Source organism: Acanthopagrus latus, chromosome 12 (genome assembly GCF_904848185.1).
Source record: "Acanthopagrus latus isolate v.2019 chromosome 12, fAcaLat1.1, whole genome shotgun sequence".
NCBI lineage: Eukaryota > Metazoa > Chordata > Actinopteri > Spariformes > Sparidae > Acanthopagrus > Acanthopagrus latus.
This window is the reverse complement of record NC_051050.1, coordinates 2,531,566-2,554,875: the sequence shown is the minus strand read 5'-3', so window position 1 is coordinate 2,554,875 and position 23,310 is coordinate 2,531,566. Positions and strand designations below refer to the sequence as shown.

The window sequence follows — 23,310 nt, the reverse complement described above, 5'->3', positions numbered from 1 at the left end:
CGGCTCCTAAAGAGATGTGACAGTGCACGTCATGATGATGATATCTGTGTGTTTTCAAGGTGTTTCCCCGGTGTCCTCCTGTCAATCTAAACCCGCGGACAGTTTATAATCACATGGCTGGTGTAATAATGTGTTGTGATTAAGATCCTGACCCACCAAACATCATGGAAACTGACAAAGTTACGTTTTTCGCTCTAAATTACATAATTAAATAATCACCATCAGTAAACGGGACACTGTCTGACTCTGTCACTCACGGGGAGGAAGGATGTTTTCTAGGGGAAAGTTCCCTAAAAGTCTCGATCTTGGGGGCTGACCGTCTCAGCGATTTTCTTTCAACACAAACACTTGGTGACAGACATTTTTTGGGGGTTAGAAATGTGGTGAAGAGTCGGTAGCACGGGAGGACAGACAGGAGCGCCACGTATATTTGCCTAGGACAGTTACAGTTACTATGTTACTTTTATTTGGTCATGTAACGTTGCTTTGTTGGACATTTTCTTTATTTAGATGAGTGAAGGACCCGTGTAATTATCAGACTGTCAGACTTGCTCCATATATAGATTACTGTACAAAGATACAACTTCATAATTTGCAATAAAAAAAATTTAAAAAACAAGAAAAGATAGAATTTAATGGAGCCCTAACTTTATTCAGTGATTTGGGTGAAGCTGGGTCATATTATATAGAGGGATTCTAAGTGCTATATTGTAAGCTGCTGGACTTCAGTTTCTTGAAGATGTCTCACCTCTCAATCAAATGGCTTCTTCAGTTCTAAATAACTGGAAGGGAGTTTGTAGTCAATGGACCTGAAGCTGTGCCCAAATCACGTGACTGATTTAAAATGACGTAGCAGCAAGAAGAGTGAAACAGTTTTTAAGGTGAACTATAAAGGTTAAATCAGGGTGATTAGTAGTACCGTAGGCCAATATGTTATACTACTCAAGCACTTTTACACTTGGATGAGAGATGAAACTGAAAAAAAGTCCAGATGCCTACGATACAGCACTTAGAATCGCCATGACCTGGATGACTGAGAACTATCATGAACATATATGGAGGAAATATCTCATGTGTTTTCACTCTGCTGTGCCCGGGCTGCTCTGCCTGGAGCAGACCTGGACAGATAGTTTTATTGGTTGCCTAACTACTAACAAACATCCTTATAACCCGCAGCTTCTTAATGGCCACTTCCTAACTGTGGCAACGTGGCACGACGGAATGACATGAGAGGCTACTTTCCCGTACTAAGGTGTTTTATGGAGTTTCCTTGTAGACGGATACTGGTAGCCTTGTTGCTAGTTGCAAGTGTGCGCTAACTGCTGCTAAATGTAGTTAGTTGATCTGGGCATAAAGTACACTCTGCGCTATTGACTGCTGGTTACTGACAGTGGACAGTCTTTGGGAGGTTGAGTAGACTTTACAGCTGAGTCTCTGTCGAGGAGATCAAGCATGAAATGCGTTTAGCTCATCTGGTTGCAGCAACTTATTAAAAACGGAAAAAACAACTGATTAAAAGAAGAGGGAGAGAGTCAAGGTAACAATCGACAGAAGGAAAGCGTAAATATGTACAGTGTCAATGTGTGATATAAACACTTGGATCATGAAGCCTTATACCCTACAATTTTGTGGTTTATCAGTCAAGTATATAAATATGCTGCAGTCAACAGTGACAAAACTATCAACTTCACAAATCCTCTTAACATCTGGATTATATGCTACAGCATTATGAACACTGAGGAACTGTAGTAGGTCATGCAACATTGTGTCCAAGGCTGTCTCTCCTTCATTTCACTGCATTTTTCATTCTTAAATGTGTTCCATGTTCTGGTGTGATTGCTGTGTTTTGGTCTAAAATGTCCTCAAATTACCATGGAATTATTCTATAAAAATATGTTTTTTTCCTTTCTTTATCATGCAATGTAAAAAGAACATATTTGACAGCAAATCTATTGACACTTCAATTAGAAAATGTATGATTGCAAGTAAAAATTTGTTTTTAAAAATTTATTCATGCAAATCCAAGGTTTGCTTGCTGAACTGCATCTTGTGGGTGGGGCCTATGCAGAAATGTAAGACACATCATGTAAGACACATTTCTACTGGCCAGGCCGGAGTGACAGCTTAGCAGCACTCACCTTTCAAGTCCATGGAGGAGAAGGAGCAGAGCATGGATGTATAGACACACAATCAATGCACAGGTATGTTTACACATAACTTCCATCTTAGTAAGAGTAAGACTGTTATGTTTGAACTGAAGCATGTAGATTCCTTTTGTTCAACGATCTATGATGACTGCTAAGTAAACATTCATTTGCTCCACATAGGTTAACATTACGTGCGCAGGCTGCCTTTATCCTGCATGTGCATGTAACGTTTCCCCACTCCAATCAAAAAACAGATTTGAGGGCAAACCTATCGACAATTCAATTAAAAAACGCATTATTGCAAGTAAAATACATTTGTGATTAAAAATGTATTAATGCATATCCAAAAGTATGGTTTGCAAATCAGAAGTCTTGCTTGCAATCCAAAAGTTTAAACCTGATTAAAAAACTGACTGAAAATAAACAACTGATTGAAAAAAGACTTGGAATACAGGAGCACAGGGAAAGAGTGATGTTAACAAGCAACAGAGAGACGGCGTAAATATGCCTCACTGTGATATAAAAACTTTGATCATGTAGCCGTTTACCCAACAATTTTGTGGTTTATCAGTAAAGTCAACAGTGACAAACCAACAAACATTAGCCACTAGTAAACAGAACTTGTGTTCAACAATCTAACTTTAGTTGCTGTATCATGTCTTAACTTATCAAGCTGTTGAATAAGATGGCACAACACAATGACATAACTGAGTGAGTACTAATCAAACCTCTAAATGTTATAAACAATATAGAAGACACAAGTGAAATATGACTTTTATGTTGTTTCTGTCATGTATAAATGTGAGGGAAGCTACTGTCTCCTCATCGCTCCACACAGATTTGATGTTTTTGTCTGCCACTATTACTGATATTTAAAACAGATGGATGGTAATGCTCAGCTAACGTGACATCGAATGTTAAAACAAGAAAGTGATTAAAATTAACTAGCTAACTAGAGGCTGATAAAATATTATGAGCTGAGCACAAGTCCTGATGAATAGTGGCTAATGTTACATGCACTTGTGGGCTAATATCCACCCTGTGCACGTAACGTTAATCTATGAGGAGCGAGTGACTAGTTAATTGAACTAACGCTAACCTAGCAGCTACAGGCTGAGAAAATAATGTTTTACAATGATCTATATTATGTATGATCATAGATCGTTAAACATAAGCAGTCTACATGTCATTTTAAAACTAAGATGGAAGTTATGTGTAAACGTACCTGCGCATTGATTATGTGTCTATACATTCATGCTCTGCTCCTGCTGTCTTCTCCACAGACCTCAAAGGTAGGTCCTGCCCACAAGCTGCAGCTCAACACAAAGAAAACTTTTCAATTTGTCAAACTGCTCTTTTTTGCATCGACAATTATCAGTCTGCTTTTATTTGAGTCTGTTCTGATTGTGTAGTCATGTAGATGCTCATTCAGATTGACTACCATGCTGTAATGGACTGCCTATCTTTCAACTTTCAAGTCTGGGAGGTGGTTAAAACACTTGGTATGGTTTGGAAAATGCTTGTCAAGTATGGATGCAAAAAAAGTGCTGTGGTCCATGTAATAAACCACCTCTCTCCACATTCACATTCTCATCTCTGTCAAACCTCAGAAATGTAGTTCTCACCTGTGTCTCGTGCACTTGAACCATTTGAGGATGTCGGTGCAGCTGGTGTAATAAATCTGATCATAAGGATGGGCATACGACTCTTGGATAGTAACTGAGTAACTGTAAACACAGGAGAAAAGAGAGGAGAGATCAGTTGGGTCCCACAGATGAAGTTGTTCATTGCAGATTTCAAAATGGACTCAGTTTCCCAGAGTTCCCAAGTCTTCAGACCTCAGCACAAATTCAGCTTTGCGCTACTACAGGTCAGGGTGACAGACCCACACCCACCAACCAGATAAAACAAAACTCCAGCTCCTTCCTTTGTCCTCGCTCCTCTCCACCGCGTTCATGACGAGGCTGCCTGCCTGCCATCAAGTTCTCTTCTCCTGGGCCAAACAGCTGCTAAGGGAACATCATGGTTCAACATTGGAATTACACCCTTCTCCTGCTTGGCTCATCAGCCAAGGAACCACCAGTGCCTTTTCTTCAAAGACTGGTAAATTTGAACTGGGCTTAGATAGCATACAGCATAGCACAGCTAAACACAGGACTTGGTTGATGTTATGTGCTCAATCTATGTGTTTGTTCACTGTTTGGGTGTTACTGTGATCTCAGGTCAGGTTGTCAGTAGTTCACTTGCTACATGGCTCATTTTGACAACTTCTTCTCTAACTTTTTTCCCTCATATCGAAGGATCAAGGTGATCCAGCATCTTGGACCTGAGTTCCACCCTTCCAATGGCCATTGTGTCGTCCCTTTTGATTACTTTTTTTTGATAAGCCATTTTGTTTGTAGTCTTCTTTGTCCATGACATGCGTGGTGCTTTAACCCATTTTTTTTCCTTTTGTTCTTCACACACACACACACACGCACGCACGCACGCACGCATGCACACACACACACCTGTACATAGAACATAGCTAAGATTGTTGTATTAATTTTTGGATAAATAAAAGACTTTTGGACCTTCACAGGCTGTCTATTTAATGTTATACAAGAGTAAATGTTGCCAACCTCTACTCTTTCAAGGACTCAAATCCTTCTACCATTGCCAGCTGTTATGGTATTTTTGTTTTTTGTTAAGTTAACTATTAATCTGAGTTACAGACTGACACTTAAGTACCATTGTTATGAGACTGATTTGGTGAATTGGCAATATTTTCCCTTCTTCAAGGGCGGGGCCCAGAGGTGACCTAATATAGATTGCATCTTATCGTAACTGATCCTTATCCCTGATAATCATCAATTATGATCGATAGCTAATGGCTGTTGCTTCATACCGGTCCTAACAGTATGAAGCAACACATATACTATTCAGCTCATTTCAATAGGCTTTATTGGTGTTACATTTTTAAAGTCACAGTCAGAAGTTTACAGTTTCCGATGATTTCTACAGTTCTCATTTTTCTGTAATGGAATTAGAGTAACAAATGCTACTTTGTTGGGAAAAAAACATGCATGACAAATTTGAATTTAGTTCTTCTTCCCAGTGACCAGCAATATGCTTGGAGGCAAGAAGTTGGGGCTTTTCACAACAAGAGCACCATCCGTACTATCAACCATGATGCTGGTACTATTGTGCTGTTAGGCTTTTTATGTCACAAACACAAGTGATGCTATTTCTAATACTTTATCAAGGTGTTTTTTTTGCCAGATTTGCTCATGGCACAAAGTAAAATGAAAAGATCCTGGTGCTCTGTACTGGTCAGTACTGAGGCTGGTTTAATTAGAGTTTCAAAGATTTTTCAAATGTATACCTCGACAAATCTAAGGATTATTGTATCAAATCATTACCTCTGCTTTTTCACCTGTATCTGTTTGCTTGTTGGTAGGTTGGTTGGGCTATATAAATACCCAGTGATTACTGACCAGATTTCCATGAAACATGGATGGCAGACGGGTCTTGGCCCAGAAACCAGGATCTAGGATTTTTTTTCTCACTTTCTTTAACATTGTGAGACTGGGCATTTTACAACGACCTAGCCTCCTAATTCCCCAGATTCCCAGTGTGCGGGAAATACTTCTTCTACCCTGAATGCCCTTATTTGTCAGTCAACATCATATCTTAACAAGCTCATTTTACCCTATTACTCGACAGAACACTGTATTTCCAGAATGTAGGTTTACCTGTGGTTCCTAGAGTCTCCATTAAGGGTGGCCAGAACAATCCCAAAATATCAATACTACTAATAAAGCATTCACCTGTTGAGGTTGAATCTGGCATCAATTGGATCAATACAAAGGAATTAGTTTCAGTCTCATTCTTCTTTGTTGTGCCAACATATTTGTATTCTATCAACATATTTTTCCCTGTTTGGTCTCTTTTGTCTGTCTGTGTGTATCTGTTTGGCTGTGGCCTTACATATTTCTCCTAAATCAAAGAAATGCACTTGAAGGAATGGTTGCATCATTGTGACTGACCTTTCCCAGTGGCTGCAGACATTGGGATCTTCCAGGCTGAGGGAAGAAGTGATGCAAGGCAGGAAACAGAGGGCCACAGCCAAAAGGACTGTTGTGAGGCAGCGCAGTGACATTGCCACGTCAGTCAGATCTGCAACTTCAGGCAGAGAAGGATGAGAAGAGGACACAAATTAACTCTGATGTTTATCCTATTTGATAGAAATAAACAAGACAAATAACATTTAAATATACAGACAAAAATAATATCAAACAGAAGCAGGGGAGGGAATGCTTGAAGTGAAACTCTTGCCAAAAAGCAACCCAGGCTTCCCGAGTGTGACCCAACAGGAATGAGCGTAATGGTGGACCTCCTGTTTGGTCGCACTTGGGGATCAGCACTTTTTGTCTGCCATGACAGCAGTATGCCAGAGATACTTCCACTAACATGAGTTGCCCTCTAATACCTAATAAGTGGCTCTACCATCCTTGGCGACACCAACTGCAATCAAGCCTTAACTGACAATGAGTCTTTCACATCACTGTGGATTAATTTTGGCCCACTCTTCTTTGCAGAATTGTTTCAATTCTGCCACACAGGAGGAATTTCTAGCATGACCAGCCTGTTTAAGGTTCATTTCATTTTGTTTTTTAAACCAGTCAGAGGTGGACTTGCCAGTGTGCCTCATATCATTGTCCTGCTACATAACCCAATTGGGCTTGAGCTCACAAACTGATGGCCGGACATTCTCCTTCAGGCTTTTCGGGTAGAGAGCAGAATTCATGGTTCTATGAATTACGGCAAGTTGTCCAGGTCCTGAAGCAGCAAACAGCCCCAGACCATCACGCTACCACCACCATATACCATACCATATATCACGCTGTTGGTATGATGTTTTATGCTAGATATTACGCATACCTTTCAAAAAGTCAATTTTTTTTCTTGTCATTCCACGAAATATTTTCCCAAAAGTCTTGGGGATCATCAAGATGTTTTATGGCAAATGTGAGATGGGCCTTTGTGTTCTTTTTGGTCAGCAGTGATTTTCACCTTGGAACGCTCCCATGGATGCTATTTTTGCCCAGTCTCTTTCTTATTGTTGAATCATGAAAACTGAGGCAGTGTTTTAGATGTTGTTCTGGATTCTTTTGTGACCTCATGCATGAGCTGTCGAAGCATTCTTAGAGTAGTCTTGGTAGGCTGGCCACTCCTGGGAAGGTTCACCACTGTTCCATGTTTTCTCCATTTGTGGATAATGGCTCTCATTGTGGTTTGCTGGAGTCCCAAACCCTTAGAAATGGCTTTGTAACCTTTTCCAGACTGATAGTTGTCAGTGACTTAGTTTCTTATTTGTTCTTGAATTTCTTTGGATCGGGGCTTAGCTTTTTGAGATCTTATAGCATGCTTCATGTTGTCAGACAGGTTCTATTTAAGTGATTTCTTGATTCTACAGGTCTGGCAGTAATCAGGCCTGGGTGGAGCGAGTGAAATTGAATTCATATTAAATGACTAAGCCAAGCTATCCTCCTTGGATGGTTTTATACCATTCATCCCCACACTATAAAAAATTATCTTTCCTGTCGCAATAGACCTGGTTAGTACTTGGTTATACAGCGTATTTTTGTTGGTTTACATAAGGTACATTTGTTATGGATTTGTTATGATGCTTGACTAATCCTACTTGTACAACAGTTAAACAAATATCTTATGTCCTGAATAACTATGTGGTCACAAAGTGCAGGCTGGACAGGGGCAATAACAATATGACAGGCAGAAACAGGGGAATTGTAAGAAGGATCACGAGGCAGCTGGAAGGGAAATCATGTGGAATCATTGTTACATTCATCGACAGACATTGCATGCAAACGTAATAGGGAATATGCCCTCAACTTGAATACTTGAAGCACTAAAATGAGTTATCTGCATTTTAAACTTACTGGCAGCGCATCAACAATCAGCTTTTTGATCAGATGTGCACAGACATGGGGAGTGAAACAAATGAACTTACTGTTTTATACGGGAGTGTGCTGGCTTGCAAAAAGGCAGAATTCTACGCGAATGCTTTCCTCCATGAGAATAAGTCCCCCCTCATCCATCTGTTCACTGATGTCTGGCTTCTCACATTGTTGTATCAGGTGGATCTCTCAATCTTTAGATTAACTGAATTTGAAATTGCAAGACAGCACAATTTTGTTTTCAGAAACTGGAAACATGTTCTTGCTTTCCATAAGTCCTTGGAGCTGTGGCTTGTACAACTCAGATAGCCAGATCAAAGCCACTACATGTTTCTAATGAGTTTTACATCCAGCCCTGGATGAGGGCTCTATCAAGAGCAAAAAAAAAAATCTTCTTTTTAGTCAGATGAAGCTCAAGAAGGAAGCATACAACACAGCCAGAGCAAAACTGAAAGCTTAATTCACATCTGGCGTAAGACACAGAAGTATGATATACCAGCAGACTATGGAACAGCTTCATTCCCCAGGCCACAGACTCCTCAGGACTCGCAGTACACAATGTTGTTTTTTCAACCGTTGTGATTTAAAAAATGAAAATAAATTAACCTTGTTATCTAATATGGGGCAGGTTTGATGAATTTACTTCATACACAGTCTATGGTTTGATACAATTCTGTGAGTCATTGTAGTTTCAACATGTATGGTAGGGTCCATTGTATGAAGTATGCTTGCAGCTATGTAAAATTTCACCTTGTCTAAAAACGTTTTCTGAATCTTTACTCAGATATACAAATAGAACGGCAAGGGCACTACTTTTGTTGTTCTTGACTGTGTATTTTGGTCTGTGCCCACTGATTACATTCCCTGGAAATTGATAATGAACTGAGAGGATTGATCTTGCAATGTCAGGCTAGTTTGATCCTTCTGATCAAGCTACACAAAACTGTGGATGATCCCAAAAATCAAGTTGTCTTTAAAGCATCAGCACTCCTCCACAGTTTAGGCGCTACGCTTTAGGAGAAACATTTCTTCTGCTGTTTCTCCTCAACAGCAGATAGAAGTTCACAATTACGTCTACCTCATATGACTGTCCCGACTGTTTACATATTCAAATTGCACATGCATAATCTGACTGTTTACATTTCATAATGGGACATGTATAATCCGTCATTTTCAAATTGCACATGCATAATTGCACGGCTCACATTTGCACTATTTTATTATTATTATTATTATTATTATTGTTGCTTTATTCTTTATTTTTCAAATCCTTTTAGAATTGTTTTATTTTGCTGTATATTTTTCTTTTTACATTGTTGGCATTCTGTATACAGCAAAGGATGAATTTCAGTGTACAGAGAAACATGTTTCCTTACCGTGCATATGAAAACACTTTGAATTTGAAAATGTATAATGGGTCTAAACTTTGGAGAGATGGGGGAAGAGCAGTTATCTTTTACCCAGACAACAACTACAACAATCACTATTACGGTCAGAGACTTGGATACCAATAAAGCCACTGTCTTGGATGCCATTTCAGCTCAGCTCCTGAGACAGTGTAACAGAGGTAATCACTCCCTATAGAGCCTTAGTTTCACAATAATTTCCCAATTCATGTAATTCTTGTTAAACTTGTTAAAAAGGCATGATCTTATTTCTAAGTGTTACCTCTACTAGTTGAGAGGCTGTCAGTAGCTGTATGTTTGACATCAAGACACCAGATCTTGATTTAGTGCATTATATCATTGGAATCTTTTCCATTTATATTGGACAATGTGCTGTTTTGTGGCTGAACTGGCCAGGAGTACATCTGTTACATGTCCCGTTACATTGTTAAAAGCCACTCTTACAAACCATTGATGTTCATGTATATTCCCGGGTTAAGGAGGATCCTGAAGTGTGCAATTTAATTTGATGAATGGATGGATGGTTAGTTGGCTTGATTATTTGAAAGAGAGAGCACCACATTGACAAGTACACATACAAGTAATGTAATGTTAACAGAATGGTTAGTTTCCTGCCTGCCTGCCTGGGTGCCTTCAGTGCCCTGCCCCTATTATGGACAAGGTGATGGTGTTGCATCATGTATTCGAGGCTATATAAACTGAAAACTGGTCAGAGAATAGAGGTCTGGCTATGCAAGACTAGATATGGCTTGAATGCTTGTCAGCCTCCAATAAAATCATTGCTGCAATGTTTAATGTTACCCTGGAAGCCGCTGATATAAAGTAAGTCTCACATTGAAAAATCTAATCAATTTAAATCTGTCGCACATGTATGACTGCTGTATATATAAAATGTACATGCAACATACAGCAGTTACCTGTCTGTGTCAGTTTGTTCACTTTAGCAGCCATCAGCAACTATCAGAGCCAAGTTCAGCTAATAACAATAGTTTGTAAAAGGTCCTATCCAATCATTACTCTTTACCCAAGGTCAATCTGTTGGAAACACTTTTAACCTTAAGCCAACCTTTGCCCTATAATTAAATGTTGAGAACCTCCTCTTTTAACACCCCTTATTTGAAGTTCCCTATGAAGTTTTAAAGGACAATTATACTGATGAGCTTAAAACCATTTTATCACGGGCATTTAATACACCTCAACTCCTCCAAACAAACTTTAATGACAGTAAAAAACTTGATTCAAGGTGGTGAATTAAAGCCACAGGAAGAAAAGCGTATGCATACTGAAGATTATACCAAATACTAGTCTCCACCCACCACACCACAGAGCAACCAAAATGATGAAAAACCATTTGTTGTCCACTACCTGTGACTTTATATACTGTTAACTACTGTTTTATTAATCCCACATTTTGTAATTCCTTTGCTGCATTTACATTTCACAGATGGACCCAGACAGAGATTTCAATTTTTCAAGTCTTAACCTGCCCCCTTTTTTTAAAAAAAATGTTTCATTCTTTTTTGTATTTTTAACAGATTTTTCCTTGATGAGGGACTTAGCTTGCTCTAAAAACAAAAGAACATAAGGTGTAAAGGGGTGGCCACTTTGTTCGTAACTGATAAATTGCCGTATGATATCATCTTATATCAATAGTGCGTTTCTGAATTTAATCAAATCTAAATTGTATTGTGGCACACTTGTGGTAACAAGTATTGTCTTGTCCAAAGAACCCTATTAATAGTTAGTGAGGACACCAGTGATGATTACACAGCAACCAGTAACTCTTCCAATATACTAACATGATAGTATTTTCTTTATAGAACAGACTGGAACAAATCTGACTTGCTTTTTAAGGTAAAGATAAATGAATTATATTAAAACAATAACACTGGTATGGTCTTAACAATTGTGTGTGTGTTTATATATGAAAAGAACATGTACATGTTATGTGAAAAAATAGACAAAATCCAAAGTATCATTCAAATCTCTAGAAGAATCTTTAGGATTTGTCAGTGTGTTCACTGTAAGTATGTCTGGTCTTCTTCTATAATGGTATGAACACAATTGGTGAATACAGCACCAAATAAATCACTTTATTACTCAAGCTGCTTGATGAATCTCTCTGTGCTAATGAGCACACAACATTTCTAGAGGCCAGCAAGGTTAGCCATTTTCTACTGGCTAAAATCCTTGTGGCTAACATGTTGGTTGAAAGAGGAAGCCTGATTCCTCCAGGGGCTTTATGGTCTCTGACAGTGTTTCTGTCAAGGCAGTTTATGTACCAGCAGAGCCAGTCCTCTCTGGTTTCACTGAGCAAAGAGAGGGCACAGCTGTAGCCACCAGCACTGTAACCCTCCCCACCAACGACAACTGCACTGCTGCACAAACAAAGACCTTGCTGTGTATGTAAAAGGACTCCAGACACAAAACCCCTAATGGAGTGGATTAGGTTGGGCTGCACAACTTTGATTTACCTTCCAGACAGCACAGTATTGACGCCTCTCTGTCCACCCCGTCCACTCAGAAGCTGCCAGGAACAGAGACCTGCTGTCTAAAGACCCCCCTCCCTCCCAAAAAATAACAGGCAGTGAATGGCACTGAATAGTTTGACAGTTTGAACTAAGTTTTGTGAGCAGTGTAGGTTCGGATACAGTTTTAATTTTTTTCCAATTGTACAGAATAAAAAATGTCTGTATTTATTTTGATGCTGGTGCTCTAGCATCAAATTGTTCCAACTTATTTTGTCAAAAAAAACTATAACAACACATGGCCCTGTGTAAAGGGTCAAGTAAGAGTTATACTGCTTTCCATGAAATTAGCCAGTATACACAGGTGTTTTTAAATGCAGGTTCACCTGCTAAAAATCAGCAAAAAAAATTCCCACTTCCTGTCGGCAAGGCAGCCTTGTGAGTGATTGTTATCTGAAGCGCCACGTTGTACGTTTCACGTCATGAATATGCCAGAAACAGTTGTAATAAAAGAGAAAACAACAATAGACCCATTGTGAAAGACGCATCTGTAAAACGGTGGAAGAATTATTTTGAGCAACACAACTCCCCCAAGATGACTTGTTTCTGTCATAATTTGAGCCGTTCTGTCCAATAACATTTGGAGAGTCTAGTTGAGATTTAAATTTTTTTATTCATGTTAGTCGAGCACTAAACTGGAAGCTAGCCGGCTCGATCACAATTCAAGGTTTTTCATAGCCAGAAAGTTGACATTTTTGGCTTCAAAATACCACTGAGCAGCTTTCATAGGAATGAACAGGGCTCCAACTCCAACACTGTGTCCCGTAATAAAACATTCTTTAAAAGCCTGCATCACAAATTCCAGCAGCACAGCACTGACAGCACAGGATGTTGATAGCGTGTCATCACTTCGCATCCCGGAATTTACTGTATTTACCCTGGTCTTTTGTTTAGATCAAAGCCAAGCCAATTTGAGGTGATAAAAAAACTGTGTCTACTGCAGAATAGAGTTAAGACATTCCCACTGCACACAGAACTCCAATCTTAGCGGGTTTAAGTAGGATTTTATGACCAGTGGAAAAGGGGTATTACAGTACATTTTTAGTGAATTTGGGGTCCTGGCTCTCTCCTCCAGAGCTCGGAAGAGATAAATTAGATCAAAGAAAGTTCAATTTATAGACTGAATGGCTCCAGCTCTGAAAACAAATATAAAGCAATAAATCCTGAGATATCCAAAGCTGGTATTTGATTGACCTACATCCAAGTACAAAGCAATATACTACATCAACATTGTGCAGCTTTCTCTCAACTCTACTTTCATCAGCTGTACTGGCCATGTGGCACACCAGAACAAATCCCAGTGGGCCGAAGCATTGTTGGGCTGATCAAACGCTTTTGATTGCACCAACTTGTCTTTCCTCTTCACTGGCCCCATCTCATCTATTGTTTGTTACCATTACCAGACCAGGTTAAAAGTTCCGTATGTATCAACCAGTGGTATAAATGTAGCAGTTGTATAGCATTTGGTTGTTTTCTTCCCAAAAGTTAGGGCTTGCTAAGAAATTTGTTTGTCCAATGGCCTTACTTGCCCACTGTTGCATTAACAATCTAGAGGCGTGCATCAACAACAGCAAGATCAGATGAAAATGTAAAAGAGTAAAAGAGGATCTGAAAAGCTTAGAGAGACAAGGAAGCAGGCACTGGAGGCTAAGGCTTCCAAATACAAAAAATCAACCAACTGCTTGGCCATCATGACCCTCAAGTGGCAAGTGATCCAAGTGTCTGCTAAATGTGTTAAAATAACACATTTAATATGGCTAATGACTTATAATAATGTATAATAATAATAATACACTTAGGTTCTGTCATGCTTGTTTAGTACATCGGACAACATCCTTTCATTTATTCTAGGACCACTTAACAATTATTAGGATCTGTAGTTTCAGTTTATACTTATCATTTTCTATTCATATTTATTTGAGGACATTTTACAACAATAATTTGAGTGTTATTTACCTTTAAAAAGACATGGGAAGATGCATTAACCTGTTGCACCTGCTATGGTAACTATGCCAATCATCAGGCTTGTCTAACTAGCCAAGAGTATGCTACAAACAAACACTCTGATAGGGTGTTGATCCTAGAGACCCAAGTCCTCCAACTGAGGGATAAAGTGATCAAGCTCAACCAGAAGGCTGAAGACTCGGAGGAAAGACAATGCTCTCACCCTGTTAAACTGGTGGCTAAGCTATGTAGCAAACCCACCACAGCACTGTTGCATCCCACAAGAAGGCCATGAAGTAACTGTTTTAATACCTTATTAAAATGAGTGAAGTAAATGATGTAGAATCCTGATTTTGTTTAGTCATATAGTTAGGAACTATATACTCTTTGTTTAAACAGTTATTTGCATGATCTTAACTTTCTTCATAATAATTTACCTAAAAGAGGAATTCACTTATAGAAGTTTTCTTTGTTTCTGTCTCCTTTGTTTATATATTGCTAGTTCACGTTGTGTGTGTGTGTGTGTGTGTGTGTGTGTGTGTGTGTGTGTGTGTGTGTGTGTGTGTGTGTGTGTGTGTGTGTGTGTGTGTGTGGGCGTGGCAGCAGCAGCAGCAGCAGCAGCTGCAGCAGCAACAGCAGCAGAGTGGAACACCTGTCTCTGATCAACTCATCACCCTCTGGCTATATTATCCTGGTCTCTTCACTACTCTGGTGCCAGATTATTCCCTCCTGTATTCTGATGACAGAGTATTTTACGTTCCAGTGTTGTCCAGTGTTGCTTGTATCCTTGCCGGCTCCAGTTAACCTTGCCTGCCTGCCTGCCTGCAAACCTGGACTCCTCCTCCATATTACCCTCTGGAGAGCACAATGTGTAAAATAAATCCTTACTCACTAACTTCCTGTCTCCAATCTCTGCATTTGGTTTCTAAGAATAATGTTGCATTCAAACCAAACATGAAAAAGAGCTGTGACTTGCTGAGACATATTTCCAAGACTTACAGCAGAAGATGTTCCAGCCTTACAATGATGTTACTGAGAGGGAGTGAACAAGAAATATTTCTTACCAAACAGGAAAAAAAAAACATTTTAACTCTTCACAGCTAATGTAGCTAAAGCTAGCATTAGCTACTATCTAGCCATTAGCATCCTAGCTAATGTTAACTAACACTATGGAAAAAGGTAAAGCTACATATTTTCTATGTACATTTACATTTTTTCATGTGTCAATTCATCCGTTATCATGCCAGTTTAATGTCAATTTAAACCACCAAACGCGTTTACTGTTAAAAAGTGTTAGTAGTGGGGAGAGACACAGTTGGCTTACCTTTCTCACAGGACAAAGGAACCCTCCAGGTGAGCAAGGTTCCTGGAGTATCCCCACAGTTCCTTCAAACCTAATATAATTTGCAGGCTACATACTGGCAGTACTGGTTCTCCCCAAGCCACCCACACTAGAGGTCGACCGATTAATCGATATGGCCAATAAAACCTTTTACAAACCATTGTTACTGGCTGAACTAGGCTCCGATAGTTGCTGATGGCTGTGCAGCCTCCACCAACCATACGGGGGAGTCATCACCATGTTACAGCTTTTCGAACTTAGCGACTTTGTCGCTATATTTAGCGAGTTTTCAGACCCCTCTAGCGGCTCTTTTCCAAAAAAGCGACAAGTGACAAATCTAGGCCGCGGGTGCTGCAGTGGCTCCTCCTCCATCCTAAAGCGCTCACAGGCGGCCCAGTCCTCAGGCAACAGGTATCGCTGCCCTGAGGACATCAAACAGAATTCCTGACTGAGGATGTGGTCAGGATGACTAACAACCTTTCTGGCTTTCTGGATAACACGTTTTTTCCAGATGGAGCTTCAGTCTGTTAGCTGGACTCCAGTGATCTTGGAACAGACTTGATAATGCTGCTGAGACAGTTCTTCTCCCTCACAGATAGACCATAAAACCAACAAATAAAAGAAAATGTCAACCGACATTCAATAAATGAATGATGAAAGCTTCATAAAATGCTTTTTGAAACATTAAAAGAATTCAGCTTCCGTAGTAGATGGATAGATGGATAGATACTTATATGTCTCCATGCCTAGTGTGTATATGCTAGTGTTTTTTTGGTCTTATTTTTGCTCCCTTCTTGTGTGCTTGGTGTGTTTTGGGTTTATTGTCTGTCTCTCTGTTGTGCTCTCTTCCTCTGGAAGCCACTGGTGGGTGTGATCACTGGCGCCCCAGTCAGCACACCTGCAGCTCATCTGCAGTAATCAGCACACCCATATATATCCAGACCAACCTTCCAGACAACGATAGATCGTTGAATCAGTCACAGTGAGAAAACGCCAGCCGCACCTGACCTTGTTCCTGTGTTTTGGAAACCTCTGCTTACCTGTTCTCTGTCTCGCCACAGACAACCAAACCCGAGCCTGAACCCTGCCGACCTGCCAGCATTGCCGACCTGAACCCTGAGCCTGAGCCTGAGTCGCACCACCTCTCTCCAGCTTCTCGGAAAACACCTGCCAGGCTAAACGCTACTTGCTTTGGTGCTTTCAATAAATTCACACATGTTCTAACTTCACTCTGGTCTGTGTTTGAACACCTTTCCCAGACTGATGCACAAATTACAGTGGATCGAGTTTGCCATTTACAAGGGAGACAATCTCATCCTTTCTCAAAAACCTTCATCACAAGAGACGTTAGAGCGACAGGCCTGAATTCAATGAGTTCTCTTGGATTACTAGCTTTAGGAACAGGAATTTTGGTAGATGTCTTCCACATAGTCGGTGTCTGGCCACTCTCAACACACATCTGGGACAACAGTGTGAACACTTCACTAAGCTGGTCAGCACAGTCGCAGAGAGTGACCACAGATTGAGTCAGGGCCAGCAGCCTTACGTATGTTTATCCTCTTAAGGAGATCCTGCGATATCACAATATCATTCTGTGGGGACAGAGATTCCCGCAACATGGAAGTATTATTCCTAAAATCAGACCTTCCAAACCAAGAGAAATATTTAAAACAGTTTGCCAAGTTGTTATCGTCCCACCATTTACTCGGATTAGCTTCCTGGTCTCAAAAGATGACTGATTCCATAGCTTTTATTCCTCTCCAGGCAGCTCTAAGATCTCCACAATACTGACTTTCAATTTTATTCCTATACTATAAGTTCTTTAGTCACCCAGGGTTTATTATTGGGGTAAATGATCGCTTTTTTAGTGGGAATTATCAAGTCCACACAGAATGTGATGTATGATGAGATAGTGTCTGAGAGTTCATTTACTTCATCACTCACATCATGAAAGCAGTTCCACATTGTACACTCAAAGCTTGCCTGGAGGGAGGAGATGTTGTCCCGTGACCAGACTTTCACTGTTCTTTCCTCCTGCTCCAGATGTCTGAAGGCTGGCTTGTATACAGACATGAGATACACACTGCTGTGGTAAGCAGCACTAAAGGGTGGTAAAGGCTGGGATTTATAACTGATCCATAGCAAAGATCCAGTATGGTGTTCCTCTGTGTGGTGGAACAAGTAACAAACTGATCATATGTCCTCAAAGTCTTTTTAAAATTACAATGATTAAAAACGCCTAAGACAAACACTGGTGCGTCAGGGCAAATCAGTTCCAGCTTGTATGTGACATCACTGATCAGCTGGGAAAAAGCTGACGCGTTGGCTCGCGGGTGAATGTACGATAGTGTCAAAAAGATTAGCGTATAAATAGATAAACAGACAGTAATTCCTCATCAGTGGCGCATGTCCTCTTTCTGATCACCACGGTGTTACAGTACCTGAAGCAGACTCCTCCACCTCGACTTTTGCCAGTGATCTCCGGTGACCAATCCGTGCGAACTGGGCTGCCAAACCCAGTTAAAATCAGATCCGAGACTTGATCCATATCACCGAGCCATGTCTCGCTGAAGGCAAGAAAGCAGGTGTCTTTGACTTCCTGTTAAAACTTGGCGTATGTCTCCATCTCATCTAGTTTGTTTCTAATAGATTGAACGTTTGTTGTGTTGTTGTTGTGGCGGTAGTTTGCGGCGATTGTCAGGCTGAAGAGTTTGAGTTGGCTCCTCGTTCGGAGCTCTGTCGGTATGTTCGCTGGGACCACGCCAGCTGTAGAAGTCTGTAAGGACAGGAGAAGCTCCCAGCTGAGAGCAGCTCTCCTGCTGCCATGTCCTTCAGCGTGGCTAGAGCAATCCAGCAGCAGCGCTGATACGCAAAAAAGTGCAAAAAGCTTCACCAAAGTCCCCATGATTCGCAACACTGGAGTACTGACAAATCCTCCACATACATATTAAAACAACAACTAAAACAGTTTAAAAGACAATAGAACAACAGAGCGACTGAGAGGTTGCCGGGTTGCACACTGCGAAAAAGTCTAGTGACAGATAATAGCGACTATCCTTACTGAGGAGTGGGCAACAGTGCCATTTTACATGGAGGCTACGCTGAGTCTATCATCATCATTTGAGGGCCACTTGTGCTGAACATACATCTAAATCATCTTGATCTCCCTCTTTCTCTAAAGTCAACAAATTGACACAGACATTAGATATGCAGCAGTCATACAAACACAACAGACTTCAATAAATATGATGTTTTTTTCGATTCTCCACTCCATGAAATACCTTCCATGCATTACTCTGGTGACAGGGTTAGAAAAATGTAGGCTGCTGACAAATCTTTGCGCTCCCATCCTGACATTAAACATTGGAAGAGCTGATTTTACCAGAGGTCGACAAGTGCAGCACTCAAGTCATATCTTGTCTCACATTGCCAGACCTCTGTTCTCTGACTCGTTTTCAGTTTATTCTCCCTACAAGTTATATAGTCTCAAATATATAACATAACACCATTACTTTGTCCATGATAGGGACGGGGCACTAAAGGCAGCCAGCCAGGCAAGAAAAGAAACCCTTCTTAACTTTACCTTACTTAATTCAGTATTTGCCGATGTGGTGTTCTCTCTTCCAAATAATCCATCCAAATAAGTATCTATCCACTCATGAACTAAAATCTCACACTTTAGGATCCTCCCCACCCTGGGAATATGCACAAACATTAATGGTTTGTAAGAGTGGCATTTAACAATGTAACAGGACGAGCAACAGAAGTAATCCTGGCCAGTTCAGCCAGAGAACAGCACATCGTCCATGGTAAGTAGAACAAATTCTAATAATCCACTAAATCACGTTTTCCAGATCTTGTGTTTTGATATCAAACGGACAGCTACTGCTACCTAGCTTTTCAACTCAAATAAAGAGCTAGTCCTGCACATCTCAAAAGTTACTGTTGGGGGGGGAGAGAGAGAGAGCCCTAATGTTCAGTTCTCATGAAGGTTAAAACAAAGCTCGTTCACTTTCTTCAGTGTTACATTTAAAAGAAACAAAACAAGATAAATACAAAATATGAATGTAGAAAACTATGTCGTACCTGTCCAGCTTTCACAGACAAAAAAGAATTGCCTTTAATCAGCTATCAGCTTTTTCCTTCTCCCAACTACTGTTATTATAAAGAAATCCACTATTGCTCGACCTCGAACCTACAAGTGCATAATCTCAATGCAACACTCTAGACACCAAACAAGCAAGCATACAAATTGTTCTGTAAAATGTTAGCATTTGACAGGCACTTTACTTTCCTCACAGTTTTAATCTCACAACATTTACAGATGGAAGAGTATCAGTCTGTCTGTGGGATTTTGGCAGGTGCAATTTATGAGACAACCCTTAAAGTCTCGAGGGCATAATTAATTCAGTCCTCCCCAGTGAGTCCCTTACTACTCTTAAAAGAAACAGGTGGCACAGTTGGAAAAATGCATGAAATGCAATAAAATGACAAGGTGTTTAACACAGATTAAGTAATGCTTTGCAATGCATTGTAAAATCCATGATTCAAGATTGAAAGTGGCATCCATTTGTGGTATACAATCTCAGAAATATCTAGGGCTAAGGATGGAAAACAGCAGTAATGTAAAAATCTGTCTGACAGTCCAACCAAAAGCACACAAAGAAAAAAAAAACTGCATTACATATCTGAGCTAAACGCATTGGAATCATCATCCTGGGCAAAGTTTCCAGCTAACCAGCTGGCTGTATTCATCAGCATAAGGCTGAGGTCAGATTCAGGTGAGGGTGTTTCTTCCTGGGGTCCACCTCAGATACAGTAACACACACTTACACTAACACTACAGCCACATGAACACAACAAACAAAACTGCTCACCTAATTGAATTAACCATCGAGTTCCTGTGTTTTCCTGTACATATAAGTCTCAATTTTTATTTCAAATGATGTCTTTTTTTGGATTTGATGTTTAAAAACTATTCCATGTTCACTGACGGCAACTTTACCCAGAGTCAAATGCCTTGTTTGTTTACACATACTTGTCCAAAAAAGCTGATTCTGATGTCTGATTTTCACATTTAAAAAACAAAAAACAAAAACAGAACATTACACAAATGAACTGATAATAAGACTATGGGCTATATCTTCATAAAACCTACATGGCTTGCAGATGGCGGTCACCTTAGTTTTGCCCACTGTGTTTTGGGCATACTGAATGCACTATTGGTCAAGTAACTGCCAGAGGCAGCGGTGATGCACTGGGATACAGGGTGAGACCAAAATGAATACACTGTCACACACACACACACACACACACACACACACACACACACACACACACACACACACACACACACACACACATGTGTCTCTGCATGTTCCTGTGGTGCTTCAGCTCTGTTTTGGTTTTTTGTAAGAAGGTGCTCATGTCATGACTCTTGTTTCTGTTTGTTCTTGTATCTGGTTTTTGGTTTTGATTCATGTCCTTTTTTCTATGTCTTGTTGTGTTCTGTGTTTTGGTTTTTCCTTGTCTTGTGTCTCATGTTCTGATTTTTCCATGCCCTCATGTGTCCTTTAAGTTCTCCTGTGTTCTCCCCTCTGGCTCCCTCTGTCTGTTGTCTTGTTCCCTCCTGGTCTGTTCCTCTGTGCTCCTCCCCCTCGTTATCTCACCTGGTTTCCTTCCTCCTCTCTCCTCACCTGTTCCTTGTCATGTCATTAGTGTCTGTGTATTTAGTCTCTGTGTTCCACTCACTCCTTGCCCAGTCATTGTATTCTGTTTGCTGTTCTCTGTTTCATGATCCATGCTCCTGTTCAGGCGCTTCTGTCCCGTTTTGGTATGTCTTGGTTTTGAGTTTTTCCATGTTTAAGTTGAACTTTGAATTTTTGTTTGAACTTTGTCTAGCTGTTTTCTTTTGCTACTTTGTTTCGTTCTTGGTTGTCACTTTGTTTTTTTTGCCCTGTTTTGTTTTTGTAATCAGATTTTAATAAAGCTCGCCTTTTGTTCATCCCCATCTCTGCCTCACGTGTCTACTGCGTTTGGGTCCACCTTTTCCCTTCCATAGTTTTCCCTTTTACCCCGACGCGACAGCCCACTGCCCAGAGCCGAGTTCTCCATTTAAATATGAAGGCGGACTGGCTCAGTAGGGTTGCTTCAGGGCCAAACGTCTCCAAGTTGAACGTTACACTTTCGGCCTGAAGTTGGAGAAGGTAACGAAACATCGCTCTGTCTGTCCTTGTCACTTGTGCGCCATCTGCGGAGGACCAAGCCTCTTGAGAACATGACACATGCGTTCACAGACAGTCTCCGCACCAAGAACACAGTGAACTGCCACACCCGTCACCACAAGCCTGCTCCCGCTGGAGCGCATGATCAACAAGGTACCGACGGCCGCTGGAGAAGGACTGATGTCAGTGTCCTCCCGGGACATCAGTGTGTGCCACTGCGGTGCTGCAGTCCGCACGCTCTTTCATTTGGTTCTAACTTCATCCAAACTATTCTCACACGTCTAGTCTTACACCCAAAAAAGTTGTAAAGTAAGAGGAATCGATGCCAGGTGCTCACCACTCATACAGTGCAATTACATAATTATTAAAAGTTAAAGACTGCACCGCGTTTACATTGTATATAACAAATGTGCATCATAACGTATTTAGAAAGAACAAACCTTATAGTAACTAGGTGTACACATGCCTTAATTGTTATCCCTGTGGTTACGCTCTCAAAATGGCATAAAGTAGTTTCACGGGTCTTTTCCATCTTCACCACCACCTCTGCTAACACCTAGTTTGTGACATTTAATCTTTCTCAATCACCAGTTCAAACTAAATATGCCCTTCATGAATGACGTATTATTATTTTTATTCTTATAATTATTTTTGATTTCTTGCCAATTATTACTACCTTGACAGTTATCTGATTAAATGCAATCCGGTTGACGTTTTGAAGAGAAACGGTTACCTTATTTATGAGAGAACAGCGATCCTGCCTGGGCTCATGGGTCCGTCGCTCGGTGTTGATGGAAATATATCCAGTAATCAGTCCTGAAAAGCATCAGCTCTGTCCGACTGAAGACTCACCAGCCCTGCTCAGTCACTGCGGCCCGTCCTGCAGCGTCTCCACAGCACTCTGCCTGACCCGTCCCATTCTCCACACACTCGCCTCACGGATCTTGTGACATCACAAGCCTCTCCACCAATTACAGCTGTCACCGTCCCACACATTTCATTGATCTGAAAGTGTTGTGGAACAGTTATTAACTCGACTTTATTTGACATAGATTTGTATTTAAAAAGTTGAAGTTACTTTTAATTTTGACTTTCGTTCCGGATGCCGCAGCGTCAGTTTTACCCGTGTGTTTATAACAAGCCGTTCTATTGTGGGGGTTTCTCTTTTCTGACAGGAGCTATGTGCATTTCAGTTGCAGATATCCATCATTCACACTGCCATCTGTTAGTGAATTATGACTAGACATAGTTTCAGTTTCAGATATCTTAAAATTATTTCTGACTATCAGTTATTCTCAATCCAAGGTATCTACACCAAGCATAGGCAGAGTTTGCGGGGAGGAAGGGGAGGCAATGCACACCATCTTGGGTGATCAGGTCAACAAGCAATTACTCCAACTGAGACCGAAGCTATTTGAATTTAAAGACAAGCCGGGCAAAGTGTTGGCAAAATCCTTCCAAATCCAGCAGATATGAATAAATACTTCAGACATTTCTATGCACATATGGGGCAAAATATACCACAAAACCTCAAAAACACACATACAATACAACATACAATGAAACTAATATGACAGGACCATGACAATTTCCTGTGTTTTTTTTTAGAGCTGTCACACAATATTTTTAAATAATGAGGACTAATCACACTCTAAAATGTCCCTTGATCAGCAACTTTGTAAATGTGATGGGGGCAGATGGCTTAAGCCCTACTCCACCCAAAGCTTGTAGCTGTTAACATTCCTTCCCAAACCCAGAA

At 40.5% G+C, this 23,310-nt stretch overlaps 1 protein-coding gene and 1 long non-coding RNA gene across 8 annotated transcripts in view; one reads left to right on the top strand and one right to left on the bottom strand.

The window, feature by feature from the left end:
• The window catches only part of megf10 (multiple EGF-like-domains 10), a 77,953-nt gene extending 55,427 nt beyond the window's left edge, over nucleotides 1–22,526 (bottom strand). For 3 of the 7 annotated variants that reach the window (XM_037118040.1, XM_037118039.1, XM_037118041.1), the window contains exons 1-3: nucleotides 22,285–22,523; nucleotides 6,176–6,311; nucleotides 3,773–3,874 (exon numbers count right to left, since the gene is read on the bottom strand). In XM_037118040.1, coding sequence (XP_036973935.1) covers nucleotides 3,773–3,874; nucleotides 6,176–6,288 — 215 coding nt within the window. In that variant the 5' untranslated portion in view covers nucleotides 6,289–6,311; nucleotides 22,285–22,523. Of the gene's footprint in view, nucleotides 1–3,772; nucleotides 3,875–6,175; nucleotides 6,312–8,160; nucleotides 8,291–15,309; nucleotides 15,428–22,284 lie in introns of those variants that run through there. The other 4 variants (XM_037118036.1, XM_037118033.1, XM_037118034.1 and 1 more) reach the window with 4 other exon arrangements.
• LOC119030446 lies at nucleotides 14,770–16,556 on the top strand. The gene is made up of 3 exons (XR_005078270.1): nucleotides 14,770–14,856; nucleotides 16,186–16,309; nucleotides 16,389–16,556. It is a non-coding gene; the product is annotated as an uncharacterized LOC119030446 (long non-coding RNA).
• Nucleotides 22,527–23,310: the final 784 nt, after the last annotated feature.